Source organism: Hipposideros armiger, unplaced genomic scaffold (assembly GCF_001890085.2).
Source record: "Hipposideros armiger isolate ML-2016 unplaced genomic scaffold, ASM189008v1 scaffold_246, whole genome shotgun sequence".
NCBI classification, from domain to species: Eukaryota; Metazoa; Chordata; class Mammalia; order Chiroptera; family Hipposideridae; genus Hipposideros; species Hipposideros armiger.
Window position 1 is genome coordinate 2,162,413 of NW_017731596.1, and position 21,470 is coordinate 2,183,882.

Genomic DNA, 21,470 nt, shown 5'->3' on the forward strand with positions numbered 1-21,470 from the left:
TTAAATCCCATTATTAGATCCATAGTTTTCACCTTTATCCAAAGCCACAAGCCACTGTCATACAAATGTTCCCGTGTGGTATCATCAGTCACGTAACTCAAACACAAAGAAACAGACTTGTTGTCCTAAGAAATTTCTGTCCTTAGGTTTGCTGTAAGGAAGGGAAGTGTGACACCTTAGGAATGAAGAGAAAGGGAATGACACCGAGGGACCCCAAGCTGATGGATGTACAGGCCCCTAACATATTAACAAAGTAAATTAAATACAAATAAAAACAAAACCAGCAGGCTAGCCCCTTACTTGCTTTTAAAATCTGGGTTACAGCCTGTTCAGTTCTGAGAGCTTCCCCAACAGGATCGCGGTTTGTGAACTTGGGAAGGGATTTGTGCTTGCCCTTTTCTCCCTCATCTAAGTCGAATCTCTGAAGGCTTAAAAAAACGTAACAGATATCCGTCGGCGTGGGAAGGGGCACCCCTGAACACATGATGACCAGCTCTCACGACAGCGCTCATTAGAAAATGCACCCTTTCCGTAGTTTTTCCTTAAAACAGCCTCCATGAAGATGTGGAAAATTCTACTGAAAAATCGTCCTTTATAAGACATTTAAATATCATACATTATATTGAAGCAAACTACAAAACACACAACCTCAAAATTCTAAAATAGATGTAGGTACTGTGCAATCATAAAATCAAGTAGTAAAGGAATGTGAACATCCAGTTATAGCCTCCAGAAATAAACTGGAAAATTATCCTGTTTAATCATTCCTAGACAACCGTGCTCAGCTAGCTCGCCACATAGCGTTTGTCGTTCATGTACAAACAGCAGATCCATCCATGCTGTGGACTCCAGCTCTACATTCACGTCTATTTACTGAGCACTTCCTGTATTGTGCTAAGATCCTTATGTCCATTATCTCATTGACGCCTGCATAAAATCCCAGCGTGCATACTAGTTATCCCCCTTTAACAAAAAAGGAAAGTGAGGCTTGGAGAAGGCAAGTAGCTTGTCCAGGATAAGAGCAAGGATTTGAACCCAATTCTAGAGCTGAAAACCGCAGCCCCTGACTGAGGGGCCTTCCCACACGGTTCACACTCAGACCAGGTGGCTGATGCCCCTGGGAGCTCCTCCACTGTCTTACAAAAGACCTCGCGAGATTTCTGGTTGGGCAATCAACACGTGCCGTTCTCATGAGACATCTGAGAGCTAATGACAGGATGTCACATCCACCCATTTTCATAAGATGACTAAAAGAAATTGTGTGAAGTTTTACATACATCTGGTCATTTCCACCTTTCTTGGGGGCTTGTACTGTATTTTATAATGCTGTGTTGTGAATTTTAATTATTTATATTTAATTATATATTGGGTTGTCAGAAAACTCACGATGCATTTTTGCAACGAAAAACATAGAAAAAATGTCATGACTTTTCCAACAGTCCAATACAAAAACTTCAACAAAACTGCAGTTTAAAATGTTTTCACATTTCTGTCCGATTAGCTGCACACACCTCCCTGCCTGCTGAGCGGGGCCTGGCCCCCGGTGCCCGATCACGTGTAAAGCTTCTTTATAAAAACAGGTGCCCGGGGTCGACTCACACCTCTGAATCGAAAATTCTGGGAGTGCTCAGTACACCCATATTATAAATTCTACAGGTGTGTCTGATGTGCAGCAGGGTGGAAAACGCCAGTTTTTAATTGATGAGTGCTGATTTCAGTTTGATAAGAACACCCAGACTTCACCAAAACCACTGTTGTTTTTTAGACCTTGCTCATTGGTTTGCTGGGCTATGAAAGCAGAGCTCGCATGAAGTCACCTACTTCACCTGGCTCCGTGTGCTGTTATCATGTCACCTCTTCAACAGACCGGGGCTTGTCTGTGATGTACATAAAAGCGGGCTTTCTCTTTGGGGTCAGTTTCACTGTATTAACCTTTAGATCTTTGAAAACATAAATAACCCTTTGACACCATAGTTCAATTCGTTTCCAAGGAGCTGACATGCCCCATCCTCACCCACTCCATTACTGCATCTCTATAGGGTATTTCCACACAACAGCGATCAAGAGTGATTCACCAACTGACCATCCTGGGCTGTTTTAACCCCTTCGACATTCCCCACTGACGCGAGCCGTTCCCTCTTGGAAGATCTTCCTCGGGACAGCCCTCTCACCTCTCGCCTGTGCTGTACTATGCTGGCCGCAGGCTCCACCTGGTGAGGAACTATCACCACCCAGGACCCGCCACTGTTTTTCCTTTGGTTCTGAGTCTCCTTTTACTGCAGCTTCAGCTAAAGTCGGGGGCAATTACAGTGATTAATGAGTAAATATTGGGAGCAAAACTTTCAAGAATAAAAACCAAAAAAATCCCGATGGTAGCAATTTTCAAAATTTAATTGGAAAGATAACCAAATAGTGGTCTTTCAAACAGACAAAACGTGTGTAATACCTACATGGCCTTTCTACATGCTGCAACCTGAAAAGCCTTCAAGGATCTTTGTAGGGCTGAGAACACGTGGTCAGCCGTGCTCACGACAGCGCCCCCTGCTGGCGTACCTTCCACCACGCACAGGGTGCGCTCCTCTTATTTGCCCCATTTCCTCCATCCTTTGCCAAAAGCGTGGCCACCCTCTTTGCTGCCTCCCATTGAAAACTGCATTTTATTAACCAACAGGCCTCCTGGACTAACACTTCTTTCTCAGAAGCCAGCTGAGACTGGACGTCGTATCTGGTGACAGTAAAAGGAAGTGACTGGAAGGTTAATCTGTCCACACCTCACTGCTCTGAAGAACACCGCCAAGTTCTGCTGCTGCACATGGTATGCCGAACCTGAAATGTACACACATGAATCCCCACCCCAACTTTTTAATAGAAGGACTTACCCTCAAGATGCAAAATGATGGAAAACAACATCAACTGGGATTTCAAGTAAAGAAGCTGTGTATTTGAAACCTGTGGGGTTCTAGGTACCTAGTTATTACATATTTAAGTGTTTAAATCATAGTGTTTTCATCAGAGAGATACCTTTTTGTCTTTTAGAAGATCTAAGGTTAAGAAATTGGAAAAACTAATAATGACAAATACCTTGTGCTCTTCAAGTCAAGGTGAATGTTATCCAAATCAGTTATAATGCAAGAACGCCCTGGTTATTATCACGTCTCACTGTGGGCAACTGAAATCTGGGACCTTGGCTGTACATAACGCCAAAGAAAAAGACACACACACAAACCAATGGACCACTTACCTTACTTAATGAGTCTTCCGTAAAAAATACCTAGCGCTTTAAACACAGGGACATGTAAACATTACTAGTCCAGCGTGGAAGCCCAGGTGACATCCACAGAATGGTTCGCAGTGGGCACACTGAGAGGGGCATTAAGGGGGATGATCAAGAACAGAATAAGCTATTTTCTCAGGGTTTTCCTTGTTCTTTGTACTAAAAATTATGTGCTGTATGTTTTCAGCCTAGGAAATAAGTGGAGGGAAGGAAAGCCTGGCTGAGGAATGACAACTTTGGCTCTCCTCTTCCTGACGCCAAAGGCTTCCCAATGGCGGGTCACTAGCCATCCCACACAAGAGTCTAAGAAACCTGCATATGGTCTCAGCTTTCCCCCCAAACTTAACCTTAAAATTCCAATTTTTTTTTCATTCATGGCACTAAAACAAAGTTCTATAATGAACCATCTCATCTATTAGATATGGTCACCACTACAAAAATGGATATAAAAATGAGTACTGAACTTGTGTTCCAAAAGCTTTATATAAAGGCAGGCCAAAAGGGAACTGGGATACTAGCCTAGAAGAAATTTAGTATTTGCTACCGCGTCTGTGTCTTTTGTGAATTTATTTCCTTTTAAGACTCATGACAGGAAGTTTGACAGCGAAGGGATTGGAAAAAAGGGCGTAGTGGCAAACAACGGTCATTCTGGGGGCCTTCTATAATTACTGCAGCCTCAATGATGTTTTTACATGTAGTTCTAATATTCATTCAGTAAAAATAAGCCTAGGTTTTCGGAGTTGGGTATCATACAAAATGTGCCACTTACCTAAGTAAAATGCTCATATCCTACAAAAAAACTAAAGGAAGTTTTCCTTTTTTACATAGGGTTAAGTGTAACTTTATGTAGCCAACCTGAATGTTACAGGATGACACTTAACTTTTTAAGATTTTGCCTTCTGAAAGCCACCTTAATATATACTTCTGCAGATTAATTTATAAAAGGAGACGACTTTAGGTTAGAAATTAACTCACTGTGGCAGAATTCTGTACTTTGTACAAGAAAGTCCCTGACATGCCCCCAGGCGGACCTGGGGAGGAAGAACAATATCATTTGTATTTCCTATTGCATCCAAGCAGGTCAAAGCCTGTTAAGAGAAACCCATCTAACTCTCATGTCCATTCTAAACACTACAAACTATTAGTGCTTTGAACCCAAGAGAACCTGTGAATATAATAATCACTCATATAAAGAATCAATTTTAAAATTCAAAATGATCTGTTAAACCTCCAATTTTTACTTTCTGAAATTTTTGAAGCCTATGTCGATGTAACTACTATTTTCCTTTTGACATATTTGACTAAACTTATAATTAGTATACCTACCAGACCATTTGACCTGGACCAGGTTAATTGCATAGGAAGATTTTTACTATGTTTACATTTTTCTTAAATTAATTTTAAAAAAGCATAGTAAAGAGTCTGAGGACAAATTATTCAACTGTTTATCATACATAAGACCGCATGACTATAATACAAAGGGGGGTTCTTTTTCATTTAACGTTACAATATACACAGCAAGTCCGGACCAGATCTTACAATCTGCACACAGGTATTTAACCTTTTCCATGCTGTTTATGTTTACAATGCACAGAAGTCCTGTAACCAAACCGTGTAGTAAAGCACACAAAACTGGACTGTAACATAACACAGTATGCAGAAGCACTGGGTTTTATGATTTCCTTTATGTAAATAGCGGTTTAAAAACTGCTTTCGTTTTTTTTGGTGCTTTTTAAGATGTGGCAACCAGCACAGAAAAAAAATGACCTGATCCATATAATATCTTTACCTCATAGTCCTAAACAGCAGTAACTTACTGAATTCCTTTTGATATTGCTATACTCAAGGTGATATCCTTTTATTCACTGTAAACCTTTATGAACTAGCAAGTTCAAAAATCCACAGGCTTGACATTACAAAATAAATATGGATTTCCTGATTAACAACAAAAAATTTTGTGGTTTATAAAAATGGATATTTCCACATTTCCATTCACATTCACATAGTTTTTTAAGCCTTTCTTTTGTTACTGTTTACATATAAAAACCTGCGTTTGTTCAGAAAAAAACGGACCTAGTCAGCCACATGGAATTGACCAATAAAAAGTAATGTGGTGTTTCTGCTGAGTTGTTCTGAAAGGGTTATCGGCAGAGGTAGATTACTGCTTCTTTTCTAGGCTTCTTTTGATCCTGGGCAGGTAAGTTACTCATCTTCATTCTCCCAATTCAACCGCTCAAAAGTATAACACCCTAAAATTGGTCAATTTAAAATGGGAACACAAATTTAGCAACTGCCAGACTGTGTTACATTAAGGCAGCATAATCTCACAACGAGGCACCTGTTCAACCCCAGCCTGTTCGCTTCAGGTCATGCATGAGAGTTTTGCTTTACTCGTGCTCATATTTGGACCTGTTGGTGCAACCAAGGTCTTGCTTTCAAGTTTACAAGAAGGTTAATCAGGAATACAAGAATCAACTGCTGGTTCCATAGCTTCTGGATCCAGTGTCCCTTTACCCTCAGAAGCCTGAACACATTTAGAATGTAACACGTTGTAATCTTGAATTAGATGTCAATCTATTATGTTCAGTACACAGATTGCTGTAAATGTATTGGCTATGGATTCAACAACAGTTCCAGTTTTGTTTAAGCAATAGTACAGCCATAATTTTCAACTGACATTTAAAAATGGTCTAGTTACACCTTGTGTCAAAGTGCAGAACTGCTACATTATTGGTTACAGACATCTATGTGCTATAAAAACAGCTTTGGTACAATAAATTATCAAAAAAGAAAATAAATTTTTGTAAAATTCACAGCATAATTGTGAGGCAAAAAAGCAGTCACATAAAATTCTGCATTTTTTAAAAATGTTCAGGATGAACAGAAGACATCTTTGTGCAGAAGAAATGGTGGAGATACCACGTGCCGAGAAAAAGCAAAAGAAAAAGTAAAAAGCAGGAAGGGACACAGCTGTAGCTATTTCCATCAAAGCAAACCACTACTTCTGTGACCTTCAACCAATAAGGAAGTCAACTTTATGACACACGCAAAGTGACCTTGCAATACCTTACAATTAGTGGGTCACAAAAGTCTATTTTAAAAGAAAGGCCTCTTGAATTACCCATTCTCTGTTTTCAGCATTAAGGACTGTCTGCAAAAGCATGTCCAAAAGTGATTGCATCTGAAATGGTAGGCTCTTCTAATTTCGAGTCCAAATCCATAAGGCCAAAGGTTATCCCAAAGACCACCACTCAGACCTCCCCAGGACTGGCCGCGACTGACCCGTTGATTGCTTCTCAGTGCACCTTGGTTGGGAGACCAGTCACGTTCCATTACTATCTTACTGTGGCCTCTCCCACAGGAGACCCACAGGATCCCGTGTAATTGCTGCTTTGCTCCTCAGTAGGTTCAGACAGGAGAGTTCTGATCCCCGCCACTTAGCATGCTTCCTGTGCCTTACAAACTCCAACACAACCGTCCCTTCCACACAGCTGAAGGTGATGTTTGTGTAAGCTGGAGGTCCCTCTTCCTTACAGTACTGCATTTCCGTGCCCAAGTGTGTTTAGAGGACTTAAAAACCCAAATTTCCCACCCACCCCCACCCAAAACAAAACAAAAACAAAAAAAGGAAAAAAGGAAAAAACAAAAAGGAAAAAAACACCCTCGTGGGGCCCTTTATGCAAATTATGTGCAGTGCCTTTTTATTTTAAAATTAGTTGGCAAATGACCAAGACCAACATCTGAACATTAACTTTTGTGGAATAGAAAGACAAAAAACCCCACTATGACTGGGATGTGGCAAGTTAAAATGAGGGAGGCCAAAAGAGGACGCCTCTGAGCTATCCATGAAGACGGGTTTGGACATGGCTCTTTTAAAAACTTCATTGTCCCTTTGCAATCTTTTCAAGTTAAAAAAAAAAAAAGTCAGCTCTGCCCTCCTGTAGCGGTTCAGTGTGTTAATCTCCTTCTGATTCAAGCAGCTTTGCACTTTGTTTTTTGGAAAAAAAACACCACTTCTATAAAAACACACAAGAAACAAACTCAAGTTTTGATTTAGTCACGAGCTAGCTACAGGACTCTGTTGCACACAAACTCCTGTCATGGGGGACTCCTCTCTGTCGGCCCCTTGCCTCATTGTCAGATGTCCTTCAGTCATGTAATGTGCAGGACCTGTATTAGCAGAGAACTGGTATGTTGGATGTCCGGCTATGCCAGTCTCTTGGCGGGGATTGGAGTAGACGGTTAAATTCACGTCCATAGCTCCATTCTGTCCAAAGTCCAAGGTGTTAGCAGCCACTGGGCGATTCTGGTAGGCCTGATTGCCTTGATTACCAGTAGAGGAAGAAGATGTAGAGGAAGAAGTCGTAGAGGAAGACAAGGAAGTCATGGAGTGGTGACTATGGCCAACCTCCATAGAATCCTGGGTAGAGGAGCTATTTGTTGGAGAATTGTAGACCCTTGGCCTGGTCCGGTTACCCAAGGCTTGTTGTCCATGGTGGTGGTGGTGGTGGTGATGGTGGTGGTGGTGATGGGAACTGTTTCCATGGTGATGATGCAATGCATTCTGTTGAGGGGCTACATGAAAGGTTGTTTCTTGAACAGGATGAGTTTCAACAGTAACTTGTGTAGGAGCTTCAGTGCCCGACCAACCAAGGGGAGCAGGAAATTGCTGGCGCACCTGTGAGAACAGATTTTTAAAGGATTTATATGGAGGACTGTTTGCAAATCTTACTCTTCAATCAAAACCAGAAACACTACCATTTACATTAATTTGGGGGAGTGGGGAGGTGGGATGAAACTTATAACGTGTTAGTTCTATAATGCAAAATTTCGAACATGTTCAAGAGTGAAAAATATTATGAAAGCTCCAATTTTTAGCAAGTTATACCCATGAATAGGCTCATATTTCACAGGCCACTTTCCTTCCTTGGAAGCACTGTTTATGCCAGGGGGCAGCAAACGTTTTCTGGGAAGGGACAGCTAGTAAATATCTGACAGGTCCAAAAGGAGCTCTTTACTCTCCTCCTAAAACCCTTGCTCTCTCCATCTTTCTTGTTTCAATAAAGTACTATCCATCCAGCTGCTCAACCATTCCTCCACCCAAACAAACCATCAGCAAGTACTGCTGAAGCCACCTTCAAATCAGATCCCGAACCCGGACACTCTTTCTCCATCTCCACCACCAGCACTCCATTCCAGGCCACTATCACCTCTTGCCTAGACTAATACAACAGCCTACTAAATCAGCTCCCAGCACTGTTCCCATCCCCCCAATTCCCCAATAAAAAAATCTTAAAAACTGTGGAATAAACTCAGTAAAGTTCCAAGATACAAAATCAATATACAAAAATCTGTTGTGTAAAAAAAAAAAACTGTTGTGTTTCTATACACCAATAATGAACTACGAGAGAAATAAAGAAAACAATCCCATTTACAACTGCATCAAAAAGAATAAAATACCTAGAAATAATTTTAACCAAGAAGGTAAAAGGCCTTTATATTGAAAACTATAAGACACTAAATGAAATAAATTGAAGAAGACACAAATACATGGAAAAGTATCTCGTGCAAATGGACTGGAAGAGTCAACAGTGTTAAAATGTCAATACCACCTAAAGTAATCTATAGAATTCAATAAAATTCCTCTCATAATTCCAATGGCATTTTTCAAAGAAATGGAACAGACAATCCTAAAATTTTTATGGAACCACAAAAGACCCTGCATAGCCAAAGCAATCTTGAGAAAGAACAAACTGGAGGCATCATGCTCCTTGACTTCAAACTATACTACAAAGCTATAGTAATCAAAACAATATAATACTGGCATAAAAAAGACACACAGATCAATGGAACAGAAAAGAGCGCCCAGAAATAAACCCATGCATATGTGGTCAATTAATGTATGACAAAGGAGCCAATATGCAATGGGGGAAGGGCAGTTTCTTCAATAAATGGTGTTGGTAAAACTGAAAAGCCACATGCAAAAGAATGAACTTCAAACACTATCTTACACCACACAAAAAAATCAACTCAAAATGGATTAAAGACTTCAACAAAGGACCTGAAACCATAAAACTCCTAGAAGAAAACATAGGCAGTGAGGTCCTTGACATAGGTCTTGGTGATGATTTTTTAAATCTGACACCAAAAGCAAAAGCAACAAGAGCAAAAATAAACAAGTGGGACTACATCAAACTAGAAATCTGCAGAGCAAAGGAAACCATCAACAAAGTAAAAAGGCAACCTAGTGAATGGGAGGAAATATTTACATGATATATTGGATAAGGGGTTAATATCCAAAATATATAAAGAACTCATACAACTCAATAGCCATCGCCCCTCCCCCCCCAAACAACAAGAAAAACCCACACAACAATCCAACAAAAAATGGGAAGACGCTCTGAGTTGACACTTTCCTAAAAGAGACATACAGATGGCCAAAAGGTACAAAAAGACGCTCAATATCACTAATCATCAGGGAAATGCAAATAAAATCCACAATGAGATATAACCTCCCACCTGTCAGAACGGCTATTATCAAAAACACAAGTAACAAGTACTGGTGAGGATGTGGGGAAAAGGGAACTCTTGTGCATTGTTGGTGGGATTGCAGATTGGTGCAGCCACTATGGAAAACAGTATGGAGGTTCCTCAAAAAATTAAAAATAGAACTACCTTATGACCCAGCAATTTCATTTGTGGGTATTTTTTCGAAGAAAATGAAAACACTAACTCAGAAAAAGATATCTGCACTCCCATGTTCACTGCAGCAATAGCCAAGATATGGAAACACACACACACACACACACACACACACACACACTACGGAATATTACTCAGCCATAAAAAAGAATGACGTCTTGCCATTTGCAACAGCATAGATGGACCTCAAGAGCATTATGGTAAGTGAAACAGGTCAGGCAGAGAAAGACAAATACTATATGATCTTTCTTATATGTGGAATTAAAACAAAACAAAACAGAAAACAAAACAAAAACAAAATAATCCATACAACGGTCTGCATGATCTGGCCAATGCTCACTTCTCCACCCTTTTCCTCTAGCCACGCTTCCTCCTGCTACCTGGGTTCTACCCACACAGGGTCTTCCTTCTATTCCTCTACCTGGTCAAGGTCTTTCAAACACCTCAGGATATTTGTGCCTACTGTTCCCTTCTGCCTAGAATGCTCTGATTTCTAATTTCTCCTTCGATACTTCCGTCCCATCATTTCATTTTGAGAGTCTTCCCTGACCACTCTGGCCAACACCGCCCCAACCCCTGTGGCAGAGGCTACTGGCCATCCACAAAAAAAATCTTCTTGAGCACACGGCTGCACTACACTTCCCAGCCTCCCCTACACTTATGTAGGTCACATGACTTAAGTTTTAGTCAGTGGAATATGAATCAAACTTTCTATGTCATGGCCAGGCCCGGCACACAAAATACCTCCCAAGTCCTTTCTGTCTGTTGGATGCAGCAAACAACTAGGCCCTCGGAGACAGAGGAGACACAAGATGGTAGGAGCCTGGCACCTGGGGAGGCGCCATGCCACTAACTTGAATACCTACTCTGGAGTGTTACATAAAAAAGAGCCTTGACAGTCTTTAGGCTACCGCCGAGTTTGGGGATCTACCTGTTATCTGTTTGGCCTTCTTGAATTACTACATCCCACCCAACAAATAGGCATTCTCTATTACATTATCCTGTCTTATTTTCTTTTTAACAGGTAATGTACTCGTAATTTCGATTCATTTGGTTAATTTTACTGTATCACTTGAAGCTCTCGGAAGGCGCATGTGTCTTATCATCGGTGGCTAGCACGGATCATTATTTACTCAGTGAAGGTGGTCTGAGAACCAAAATTCAAAAATACTACTGAAAACAATTCAGGAGAAAAACAAGCAGAAAGTTTTCTTCAGGAAATACTAGTGACTCAAACTATGAAGCTACTCAAATTTATGCATAAGAAGAAATAAGCAAAATAAAACTATACTCTGTCCATTTTTCATTTCTGATTGAACCAAAGGTAATCACACTGTTTCTCCAAATGCTGTTAGTGGAAAATGAATTGGTAAAACTATATTGAAGGCATTTTGGCAAAAGCTATCAAAATTACAAATCACTTTACTCTTTCACCCAGCAATTTCACTCTAGGGGTTTATATCACAAATCGCATGTGTGTGGAATGACGTATGTATAGGGTGGATTATTTATTACAGCATCATTTGTAGTAGTAAGACAAGACTGAAAATAAGCTAAATGTCCATTAGTAGGGGACTACATAAATGACTTATGGAATTGCTAAACAATGGAATACTGTGCAACTGTAAAAAAGGCAGCAGCAGCAGCTACCTATGTACTCATATAAAAATAGCTCCGAAATATATATTAAACGAATATGTAAAACAGTGTGTATGGTATACAAAGGATAGGTGAAAATACATATATTTGCATGTGCATAAATATCTCAAAAAGAATACAAAAATGTAACATTAATTAGAAACTGGGTGTCTAGAGGACATAAAAGGGAAGACCTCATTGAACCTCCTTTTATATTTACTTATTTTTTAACCATGTGATTATATCAAATATTCAGAAATCATATTAAAAAGGATTGAGGCAAATAAAGCAAAATATTCACTTCTGGTGGGAGGTCCAAGTGCCTTACGTTACCCTTGGTATGTTCTCCTGTGCTTGTAGTGTTTAATATATTTGGAGGGAGGAGGCTAGCCTTAAGAACTAGGGGGTCCTCTGGCAGTGGTATGTGTTAATACCTGAAGTATTAACAGCAGTTACCAAAGCAAAGAGGGAAGAGAAGAGTGTGTTCCAGGCTGAGCACAGTGAAGGTGAGAAATGTGAAAGAGAACATAGTATATTCAAAAAAGAAAAAATCCATAAAGACCACAGTGAATGAAGAGGACAATGGCCTGGGTGGGAGCCAGACCACAGAAATTGCTGTACCCTTTCTAAGAAGTCTAAACTTTTTTAAGTATAAGAGAAAGCCAGGGCTGGCCAAGTGGCGCTTTGGTTAAGAGCTGGCTTGGGACACCAGCTCTGAGCAGCAGGGCCCTGGTTTGGATCCCACATGGGGGGACCAGTGACGCTGCGCCCTCTACAGCTGAGATGCTGAACAACAGCTCGACCTGGAGCTGGGCTGCCGTGAGTCGCCGGCGACAGCGTGGGCTGCCGTGAGTCGCCGGCGACAGCGTAGGCTGCAGTCCCTGTTGCAGTGGGCTGCCATGAGCTACAGTGAGTGGCCGGAAGCCAGTGTAAGCGGCCGTGAGCCACTGTGAGTGGCCATCCAGAGGCCGGCAAGTGATCTGCCTCACCCGGGAAGAGTGCAATGATAATACCAATATGGGCCAGTGAAGCGACGTCCTCCACAACTAGACTGAAGAACAAAAGGACAGCAACTTGTTTGTTCCCCTCCCCCGAATTCCCCAATAAAATCTTAAAAAAAAGAGAGAAAGCCAAAAACTGGTTTAAAGTAAGGAAAAGAGCCAGATCAGACTGCTTTACAAATAAACATTCACTTGGCTGCAGAGGAGAGAATGTTGACTGGTGAACAAAACTGGACACTGGAAGACCAGTCAGAATATTCTTTACAATAAGAGAGGCTAGATATGACATAGCAAGGGGTGAAGGGAAGTGGAAATAATAAAAATATATTTATGATATTAAGAATCCACACAATTTACCATTTGATTCAATGTGGAGGATGCAGGAAAGGACAGTCAAGGATTAACGCCCTCTCTCCTCAAGCAAGGTGTGACTTGAGCAAGTCGGTCAATTTAAGGCCATTTGTACAAAAAATAAAAGCAGAAAAGCTGTGGTGGAGGTGAAAATGATGACATCAGTTTATGTGATGCATTTGCAGTGTTTGTCACGTTGTGGAGACTTTCAAAGTGACATTTATAGTAAACGATTAGAAATAAATCCCCGGGGCTCGGGAGTGAAGTCCAGGTCAGAATCGAGGACATACATCATGATACATCTGCAGGCCTTGTAACAGCAGGTGAGCTCAGCCAGGAAATGTGTCAGGTGAGAGAGAAAGGCCACAGGGCACCGCAAGAGGGACACCCATGTTTCCAGGGCAGTAGAAAAGAATCCCCAAAAGAAGACAGTTAACAAAAGGCCAGAGAAGTGGAGAGAATTAGGGCAGCGTCCTGTCCAGGAAACCAGGAGAGCAAGCGTGGGGAGCTGGGAGATGCCGGCACTGTCTGTGTAGCCGAGGAATGAGAGAGAGAAGCAACAGTGTCTGCTCGACTCCTCAGTAACCATCCCTGGTGATGCTGCGCGGGTTCCCTGGAGTTGGGAGGCAGCCCAACTAGACCAGGCTAGAGAGTTCTAGCCTAGTCTAGTCTAGTCTAGAGCCCAGACAGCAGAAATACAGGGCAAGCGAGACATGGGCCAGGGGCCAGGAGAAGGTGGTGCATAAGACGGGAGAGACCGGGGGGGGGGGGGTGTCCAGCGGCCGACAGAGACGGGAGGGAGGAAGGGCGAGGAGAGGCTGCCGGCACCGGGAGCAGAGGCTGAGCAAAGGCCTAGGTCCTCAGGGGCAGGATGGAAGCACTGCCTCTAATGAACAAGGGGCGGCAAGGGAGAAGTGGACAAGCAGACACGGAGGCTGGACAGGATCGTCCTGCTGGGAACTCCTCTTTCCCCAGCAAGCAGTGAGGACAGAGAAGGGGCGGCAGGCCCACGGTGGCCAGGAAAAGTCTGCAACAACTACGAAAGAGAATGGGGGAGACAGCAGATGCCTTGAGAAACCTGTGCGATCCCCAGGAGAGGCTGGTGAATACTAATAATTAACAGTGGTAACAGTGTTATCTCGTGTGTGTGCTCTTCCCCAGTGGCATTCAGAAGCCCTGGTCACAATGGGGAGTGACAGTCAACAACCTCAGTTTTACTTCAAATAACACAATGGCCTCTCATTATAAAGTACCATAAAAGCAGTGCTCGGGATGAGTTAACTTACTACTTTACATAGAGTATTTAATGAATAATGTTACCACCACCATCTGCTTCACCCCAGTTTATTAAAATTAGTTAATCAGATCCTCTTCTTTAACAGGTTTAAAAAACTAAAAGAAACCCATCCCGTCCCCTACCCACCCCACCCCACCCCCAAAAAATAATACAGAACAACATGAGGTTAAAATCAAACCACGAACTGATTCAGAATCTAGGCCTGTCGGTGCTGAACGCTCCTGGGTGGCAGCAGGACACAGTAGATAAGGTCGCCACCCAGGGAAAGTTACTTAGCCAGGACCTCTCTGTTCCCAAAGTAAAATGAAAACCCAAACAGTGTAAAGCTCAAAATGTTGCTGTAGTAAATGAGATGAACATAGAGGGGAGGAAAAAACATTTTGCAGCAATGGCTGGTGTGCACCCAATAAATGTTAACGATTTCTGAATGGGGAAATTACAAGAATGTGTTTCTTTAGTTATAAATAAGTCATAATTTCTTATAAATGAGGAAGCTTAGCGCCTTTAGGGTAAATGACACAATCCCTCTGAAGGCGTCTGGCAGCAAACACCGAGCGTGACGCTGAGCATGGCGGGGCTGTGGGCAGGTTCCTACCTGGGGACTGTGCGTCTCGCAGTCCATGGCCTGGACGGCAGCTGTGAAGTGCCCGCCGCTGTGCCGGTGCTGGTGCGTTGGGTCCGACCTGGCTCTCCCACTGTTGCTCGTGCCCGACGACCCACCTTAAGTATCGCAACCCAAAATAACTTGTGAGTTTAAAGTTCATTTCAGTCAAGTTTATATTCTAAAATATAACAGTAAAACTGAAAGTATGTCACACACACAAAAACTGCAGTAACAGAAAGTCACCTGATTCCCTCAATTTTTTCCACTGAACTAAAATATGATCACGTTTGGTTTTGCCAGGGGAAAATGCAAGCATGTGGACAAAAATTTCCATTTCCAAAACAATTACAAATTTGGGTTAACAAAGTTTTGTTTCCAGCTACCAAGCAGAACTTATTACATGCATAATTAAGTACTGAGGCTTTGGAGAAAGTGAATTTTTTACTTCACTACAAAGACTAGATTAGGTAAAATAATCCCTCACCACCCCATTAACAACTTATAAAAACCACTTGAAAATAACCCCCCCTCTGAGGAAAGCAGCAAACATTCCGAAGCCTAATCAAGCGGCACAAGGACAGACCTGAGCTTGACGACGTGCTCGAGGTGGTGCCCGAGGACTGTGACTGCTCCATCGCGGGGCTCGTGGACACACTATTACTTGTATTTGTACCTTCATCGGCTGTTTTCTTGAAAAAACTGTGCTGCAGGGCATAGTAAGGTTGAATTCGCGTTTTGGGGTCATAATCAAGCATCCTTAAAATGAGGTCTTTGAACTTCAAGTAGTCGGCTACCGTATGACCCGATTCCCCAGCACGACGCCCACCAGGCCCTCCTGTTTCTACTCCAAGAATACTGTGAAGTTTACGGGTTCCTGGTGGTTTATACTCCTAAAGAGAAAAAAGAGAAAAAGGCTTTCTCTGAATTTGATAGGATATGCAAGTCTCCATGACTTCAAATATGCTGAAATATATGACATGGTTAGGCATTTATTAAAAAGAACACTTTATAGTTAGATTTCTAGTGATTTTCACACATTACTATTCTGAAGGCACTGTACTTAGGAATTCAAAATAATCTTGAGACCACAAATGACTATAAAGATCATGTGGCCCTGGGGTCAGCAAACTATCACTTGGCCCAGGGCCTGTTTCTGTACAGCCTCAGCTATGAACAGCTTTTACATTTGTAAAGGTTGCAAAGACAGACAAAACCAAATTAAGAATACATGCGAGAAGCCCACAAAGCGTAAACCTTCACTCGCTGGTCCAATGCACCTGAGAAGGTGGCTACACTTCCTGTGGTGAACCCTCCAAGTATGCTCCACGTAAAGAATCATGGTCTAACCTATGTGCCATGTTTAAAGACATTAAAAGCAAATTTTATCTATGCCTTCCTTTAGAAAATACGTTGAATAATAAATTACCTTAACATGTGTTGAGGTTTTCTGAAAACTCATTTTTTAATAGATAAAATAAGCCTTAAAATCTCTATGAATATTGAATTTATTCAGAATAACATCACTGGATTTTTGCTTCTGCAATAGTTACAATGTAAAAATTTGCAAAAGACTACTGCTCTCACTCTAAAAGCAAGGACAAGCCTGGCAGACAAGCCATAAAATCACTGCTTTAAACAAAATAAAAACCCATCCGAGAGCAGAGGACTAAAGACACCAGAATTAAGTAAATTCTAGAAAGTGAGAAGCATTTTCTCCTTTTGGGAGGAGGAGCAAATGCCATGGATCTGGGTAAGGAGAGTCCAGCTCTACTCGGAACCAACTGCTAGCGGCTACATGTGGGTAGGCTAGAGGATGGGGACAGCCCAGACAGGATCACACAAAGCCCAGGTTCAGCTAAACTACAAACAAGGTTGAGTCAGTCCCCCAACTAGTGGTTGACAGAGAAGGAGGCATGACTAAGATTTTCATCCATCTCAACTGTTCTTAAACACAGAACGTCTGGTATACATTTAAAAACTGCAGACACGAGCCCACCCCACCCCCTGAAAAAAGGGTCCATAAAGTAGTTAAACAAAAAGAAAGAAAGAAAATGACCCACATAAATAAGTGACCCAGATGTTTGAATTGGCAGGCAGTCATTTTAAAATAAGTATGATACACACGTTAAAGAATTTAGTTCAGGAGTGGACAGCATGTGTGAATATATGGGGGATTTCGGGAGAGAAAAAGAAAACTATTTTTTAAAAAGGATAAATGGAAATGTGGAAGTACTAGAACAAAACATTCCAATATCAGAAATGAAAAATCCATTTAACTGTTTTAACAGATGAATGGATTCAGCTGGGAAAAAAAAAAAGAACTAAAAGACGGGGCAAAGAAATGATCCAAACTAAGACACAAAAATGAAACAGAATGAATAAACCAGAGATCCCTGAGGTAATATTCAGCACTGTAACATACACATATCTGGGGACTCAGAGAAGAACAAAGACTTACGCAGAACAAATATTTGAAAAACAAGTCTGAGGATTTTAAAAATTAATGAAAGAGATCAACCCACAAATCCAAGAAACTCAGCAAACTGAGGAAAATAAACACACACAAAAAATTATGCCTAGAAACATAACAGTTAAACTACTGAAAAATCAAAACATAAAGAGAAAACATGAAATCAGCCAAAGGGAAGAAGAAACATTATATGCAGGGAACAATTCTTAGAAAAACCACAGACTTCTCTTCAGAAACAATGTAAAACTGAAAACAATGTCATTAACATCCTTAAATAATGTCATAATATCTTTTTATATTTTGCTAAAATGTCAACCTAGAATTTTATACGCATGAAAATTTCCATCCCCCCAAAAAAAATCTTCCCCAAAATAAAGGTGAATAAAGGTGAAATATTTTCAGATAAATAACTGCTGAGAGAATCCATCAGCAGAAGTTATTCACTATAAAATAAAAACCTGAAGTTCTTCAGGCTGAATGAACATGATATCAGATGGAAGCCAGGAATTGCAGAAAGGAATAAAGAACTATATGGGTAAATAGAAAAGACCTTTTAATTAGCTTTATTTTTATGTGTCTTAAAATCTCTCAAAGTCATTTTTTATTTAAGCAGTGGATGATGTAGGCAGAAACGACTGTGGCAACTACACAAGAGATGGAAGTGGTTAGGTAAAAGCACATGGTTATCATGTGTACCAAGTGATATAACATTATGTGAGGGTCAACTGACAAGTTAAAGATGCACATAATAAAAGCAATACTAAAAATTACACACAAAGGAATAACTAAAAAGTCAATAGAGGAGATGAAATAAAATACTTAAAAGTACTTAATTATCTCAAAAGAAGGCAGGAAAGAAGGAAGGGGAAACAAAGAACTGATAGGACAAATAGATCACAAGACAGTCTAAAACCCAAACCTCTGAATAACTTAATGGGCTAAAAACATTCATTGTGAAAGAAAGAGACTTATCATGCTAGGTTAAAAGACATGACAAGTGTATGCTGTATACAAAAGTCATACTTTATATATAAAAGTATGAGCAGGTTTAAAGTAAAAGAGTAGAAAAAATACATACTATGAAAAATTTAAGAATAAGAAAGGTGGTATAGCTATAGTAATATCAGACAAAGTAAACTTAAAGACAAAAATAATATTGTTGGAGATAAAGAGGGACATTTTGGGAGGAGGGTGGTAGATGAGGGTAAACAGGGTCAAATATATGGTGATGGAAGGAGAGCTGACTCTGGGTGCTGAACACACAACGTGATATATAGATGATGGATTACAGGATTGTACACTTCAAACCTATGTAATTTTACTAACCATTGTCACCCAACAAATTTTAATTTAAAAAAAAGAGGGACATTTCATGATGAATGAGTGAATTTATCACGAAGTAATACTACTAAATGGGTCTACACCTATTAAGAGAGCTTCAAAGAAACATAAAGCAACTAAAGGGAGATTAAGACAAATCCAAAATTATCACTGAAGATTAACACTCCTCTGTTATTGATACAAAAAGTATACATCGACACACACAGTGAGGGATGTAAAAGATGTGAAGAAAAATATCAAACAGCCTGACATATATTGACATTTGTAGACCACTACACCAAATGAATATAAAATACAATTCTTTTCAAGTGCACATGGAACATTCACCAAGGTCATAAAACAAGTCACAATGAATTTTAAAGGAGTGAAATCATATTTTCTGAACAGAATGCTACTGAATTTAGAAATCAGTAACACTAAGATATCTAGAAAATCCTCATATATTTTGAAATTATATAACTCTAAATAACAATGGGTCAATAAAGAAATCACAGGGAAATTAGAAACATTTCAAAAAGAATGATAGTTAAAACAATATATCAAAAGTTACAGGATGCAGCTAAAGCAGTGCTTGGAGGAAAATTTATACCATTCAATGTTCTAAGAGAAGGAAGTTTTAAATAAATGATCTAAGCTTCCACTTTCAGAAGCTAGCAAAACCAAACTGAATCTAAAGTTAGAAGGAAGTAACAAAGAGCAAACATCAATGAAACAAAATCTAGATTAAGAATAGGGGAACAAAAAGATCAACAAAACCAAAAGCTGGTTGTTTGAAAAGGTTAATAAGTTTGATAAACCCCTAGCAAGAGTAACAGGGAGAAAAGGAGAAAACACAAATGACTGATATCAGAAATAAAAGAGAGGCTGTCACTACAGATCCTCCAGAAATTTTTAAAAAATGAAATATTATAAGTTTATGCTAACAAACCCAACAACAGAGATGCAAAAGACAAATGTCTTAAAATACATAGCTTACCAAAATTCATTAAAAACAACAAAAAAAAACTCTCAAAACACTACACATAGAAAACTACCTCTTCAACCTGATAGAGGGCCACAAAAAATATGCAACTAATATTATATTTAATGTTGAATAACTATATGCCTTTCCCATAAGACTGGGAACAACGAAAGACATCTGCTATCACCATTACTATTCAGTATATGGAGTTCCTAGTCAGTATAATAAAATAAGAAAAAGAAAGGCATAAAGATTGAAAAAATAAAACTGTTTATGCGTAGAGAACATGATTGCTTAAGTAGAAAACCCTACAGAATCTGAAACAAAAGAAGTAGAACGAATAGGTGAATTTAGCAAGGTCTCAGGGTAACTATGTATTAGCAATGAAAAATGAGAAAACAGCATTTTGAAAAATGACAAATGGCATCAAAACACCATTAAAAGCTTAGGAATAAATTGAACAAACTATGAATGAAACTTCTGCACTAAACACCACAAACGCTGCTGAGAGAAATTAAAGAGCTAAATACAAAAATAGGTAAACCATGTTCAGAGCTTGGAAGGCTCAATACTGTTAAGATGACCATTCTCCTGAAGGGAATCTCAATGCAATCCAAATAAAAAATTCCAGCAGGATTTTTTGTAGAAATTTATAAGCTGATTCTAAAATTTATATGTAAATAGAAGAATCTAGACAATAGAAAAAAATTTTTGAAACAGAAGCAAAAAGCTGGTGGATTTACACTACAGTTAACCCTTGAACAATACAAGTTTGAACTGTGTGGGTCCACTTATTTGTGGATTCTTTTCAATAACTATATTGAAAAATTTTCTGAAGATATGCGACAATTTGAAAAATCTCACATATGAACCATGTAGCCTGAAAGTATCAAAAAAATTCAGAAAATGTGAGGTATGTTATGAATGCATAAAATATATGTAGATACTAGTCTGTCTTATCATCTACTACTATAAAATAAACACAAATCTATTATAAAAAGGTAAAATGTATCAAAACTTAAACTCACAAACACAGACCACACAGGACAGACACCATTCACAGTTGAGAGAAATGTAAACAAGCATGAAGACGCAGTATTAACTCTTAACTGCGTAAATGAACTGGAGTGCGCATTGTGCTCCTGTGATACTCTCATGGCCACCTCCTGTTGCTACCACGGTGAGCTCGTGTTGCAAGTGTCCAGCTGAAAATGCCATGTGTCTCCACGTGAGCAGTTCATCTCTCCAGGAAACTGCGTATTGCAGTAAAAAGGGATCTCTCGCAATTCTCATACATTTTTCTTCGTGTTTAGTACAATAGTGTAAACCCTGAATAACACACCATGGAACCTATACGAAATGCCACTAGTGATGCTGAAGTGCTCCCAAGAAACAGAGAAAAGCCATGCATTACACAAAAAGGATGAATTGCTTGGTATATAGCACAGGTTGAGGTCTGCAGCTGCAGGTGCCCACCATTCCAAGACAAATAAATACATCATATGGACCATCGTACAAACAAGAAAATCTCTGAAACTGTCACTGCAGCTATGTCAGCAGGTGCAAAAACCTTGCACTTTCTGCAAAATACCTTTTAATCTCATATTCAAAATGTAGCTTTTATGTCGGGGCAAGATTGCTACAAGAAAGGCCTACCTATACTCTAACATGATTCAACTAAAAGCAAAGTCACATGGCAACTTAAAGCAAAACGGTGAAGGATCTAAAGCTGGAGAAGTTAATGCCAGCAAAGGATGGCCTGATCATTTCAGAAAGAGGTTTGGCTTTAAAAAAAGTGAAGATAACAAGAGAAGCAGCTTCTGCCGACCAA

At 40.0% G+C, this 21,470-nt stretch overlaps 1 protein-coding gene across 3 annotated transcripts in view; it reads right to left on the reverse strand.

Annotated features, from left to right (window-relative positions):
* Positions 1-4,697: 4,697 nt before the first annotated feature.
* The window catches only part of DYRK1A (dual specificity tyrosine phosphorylation regulated kinase 1A), a 146,261-nt gene continuing 129,488 nt past the window's right edge, over positions 4,698-21,470 (reverse strand). For all 3 annotated transcript variants that reach the window (XM_019655772.1, XM_019655769.1, XM_019655770.1), the window contains exons 10-12: positions 15,451-15,757; positions 14,859-14,983; positions 4,698-7,952 (exon numbers count right to left, since the gene is read on the reverse strand). In XM_019655772.1, the coding sequence (XP_019511317.1) occupies positions 7,332-7,952; positions 14,859-14,983; positions 15,451-15,757 (1,053 nt within the window). In that variant the 3' untranslated portion in view covers positions 4,698-7,331. The remainder of the gene's footprint in view (positions 7,953-14,858; positions 14,984-15,450; positions 15,758-21,470) is intronic.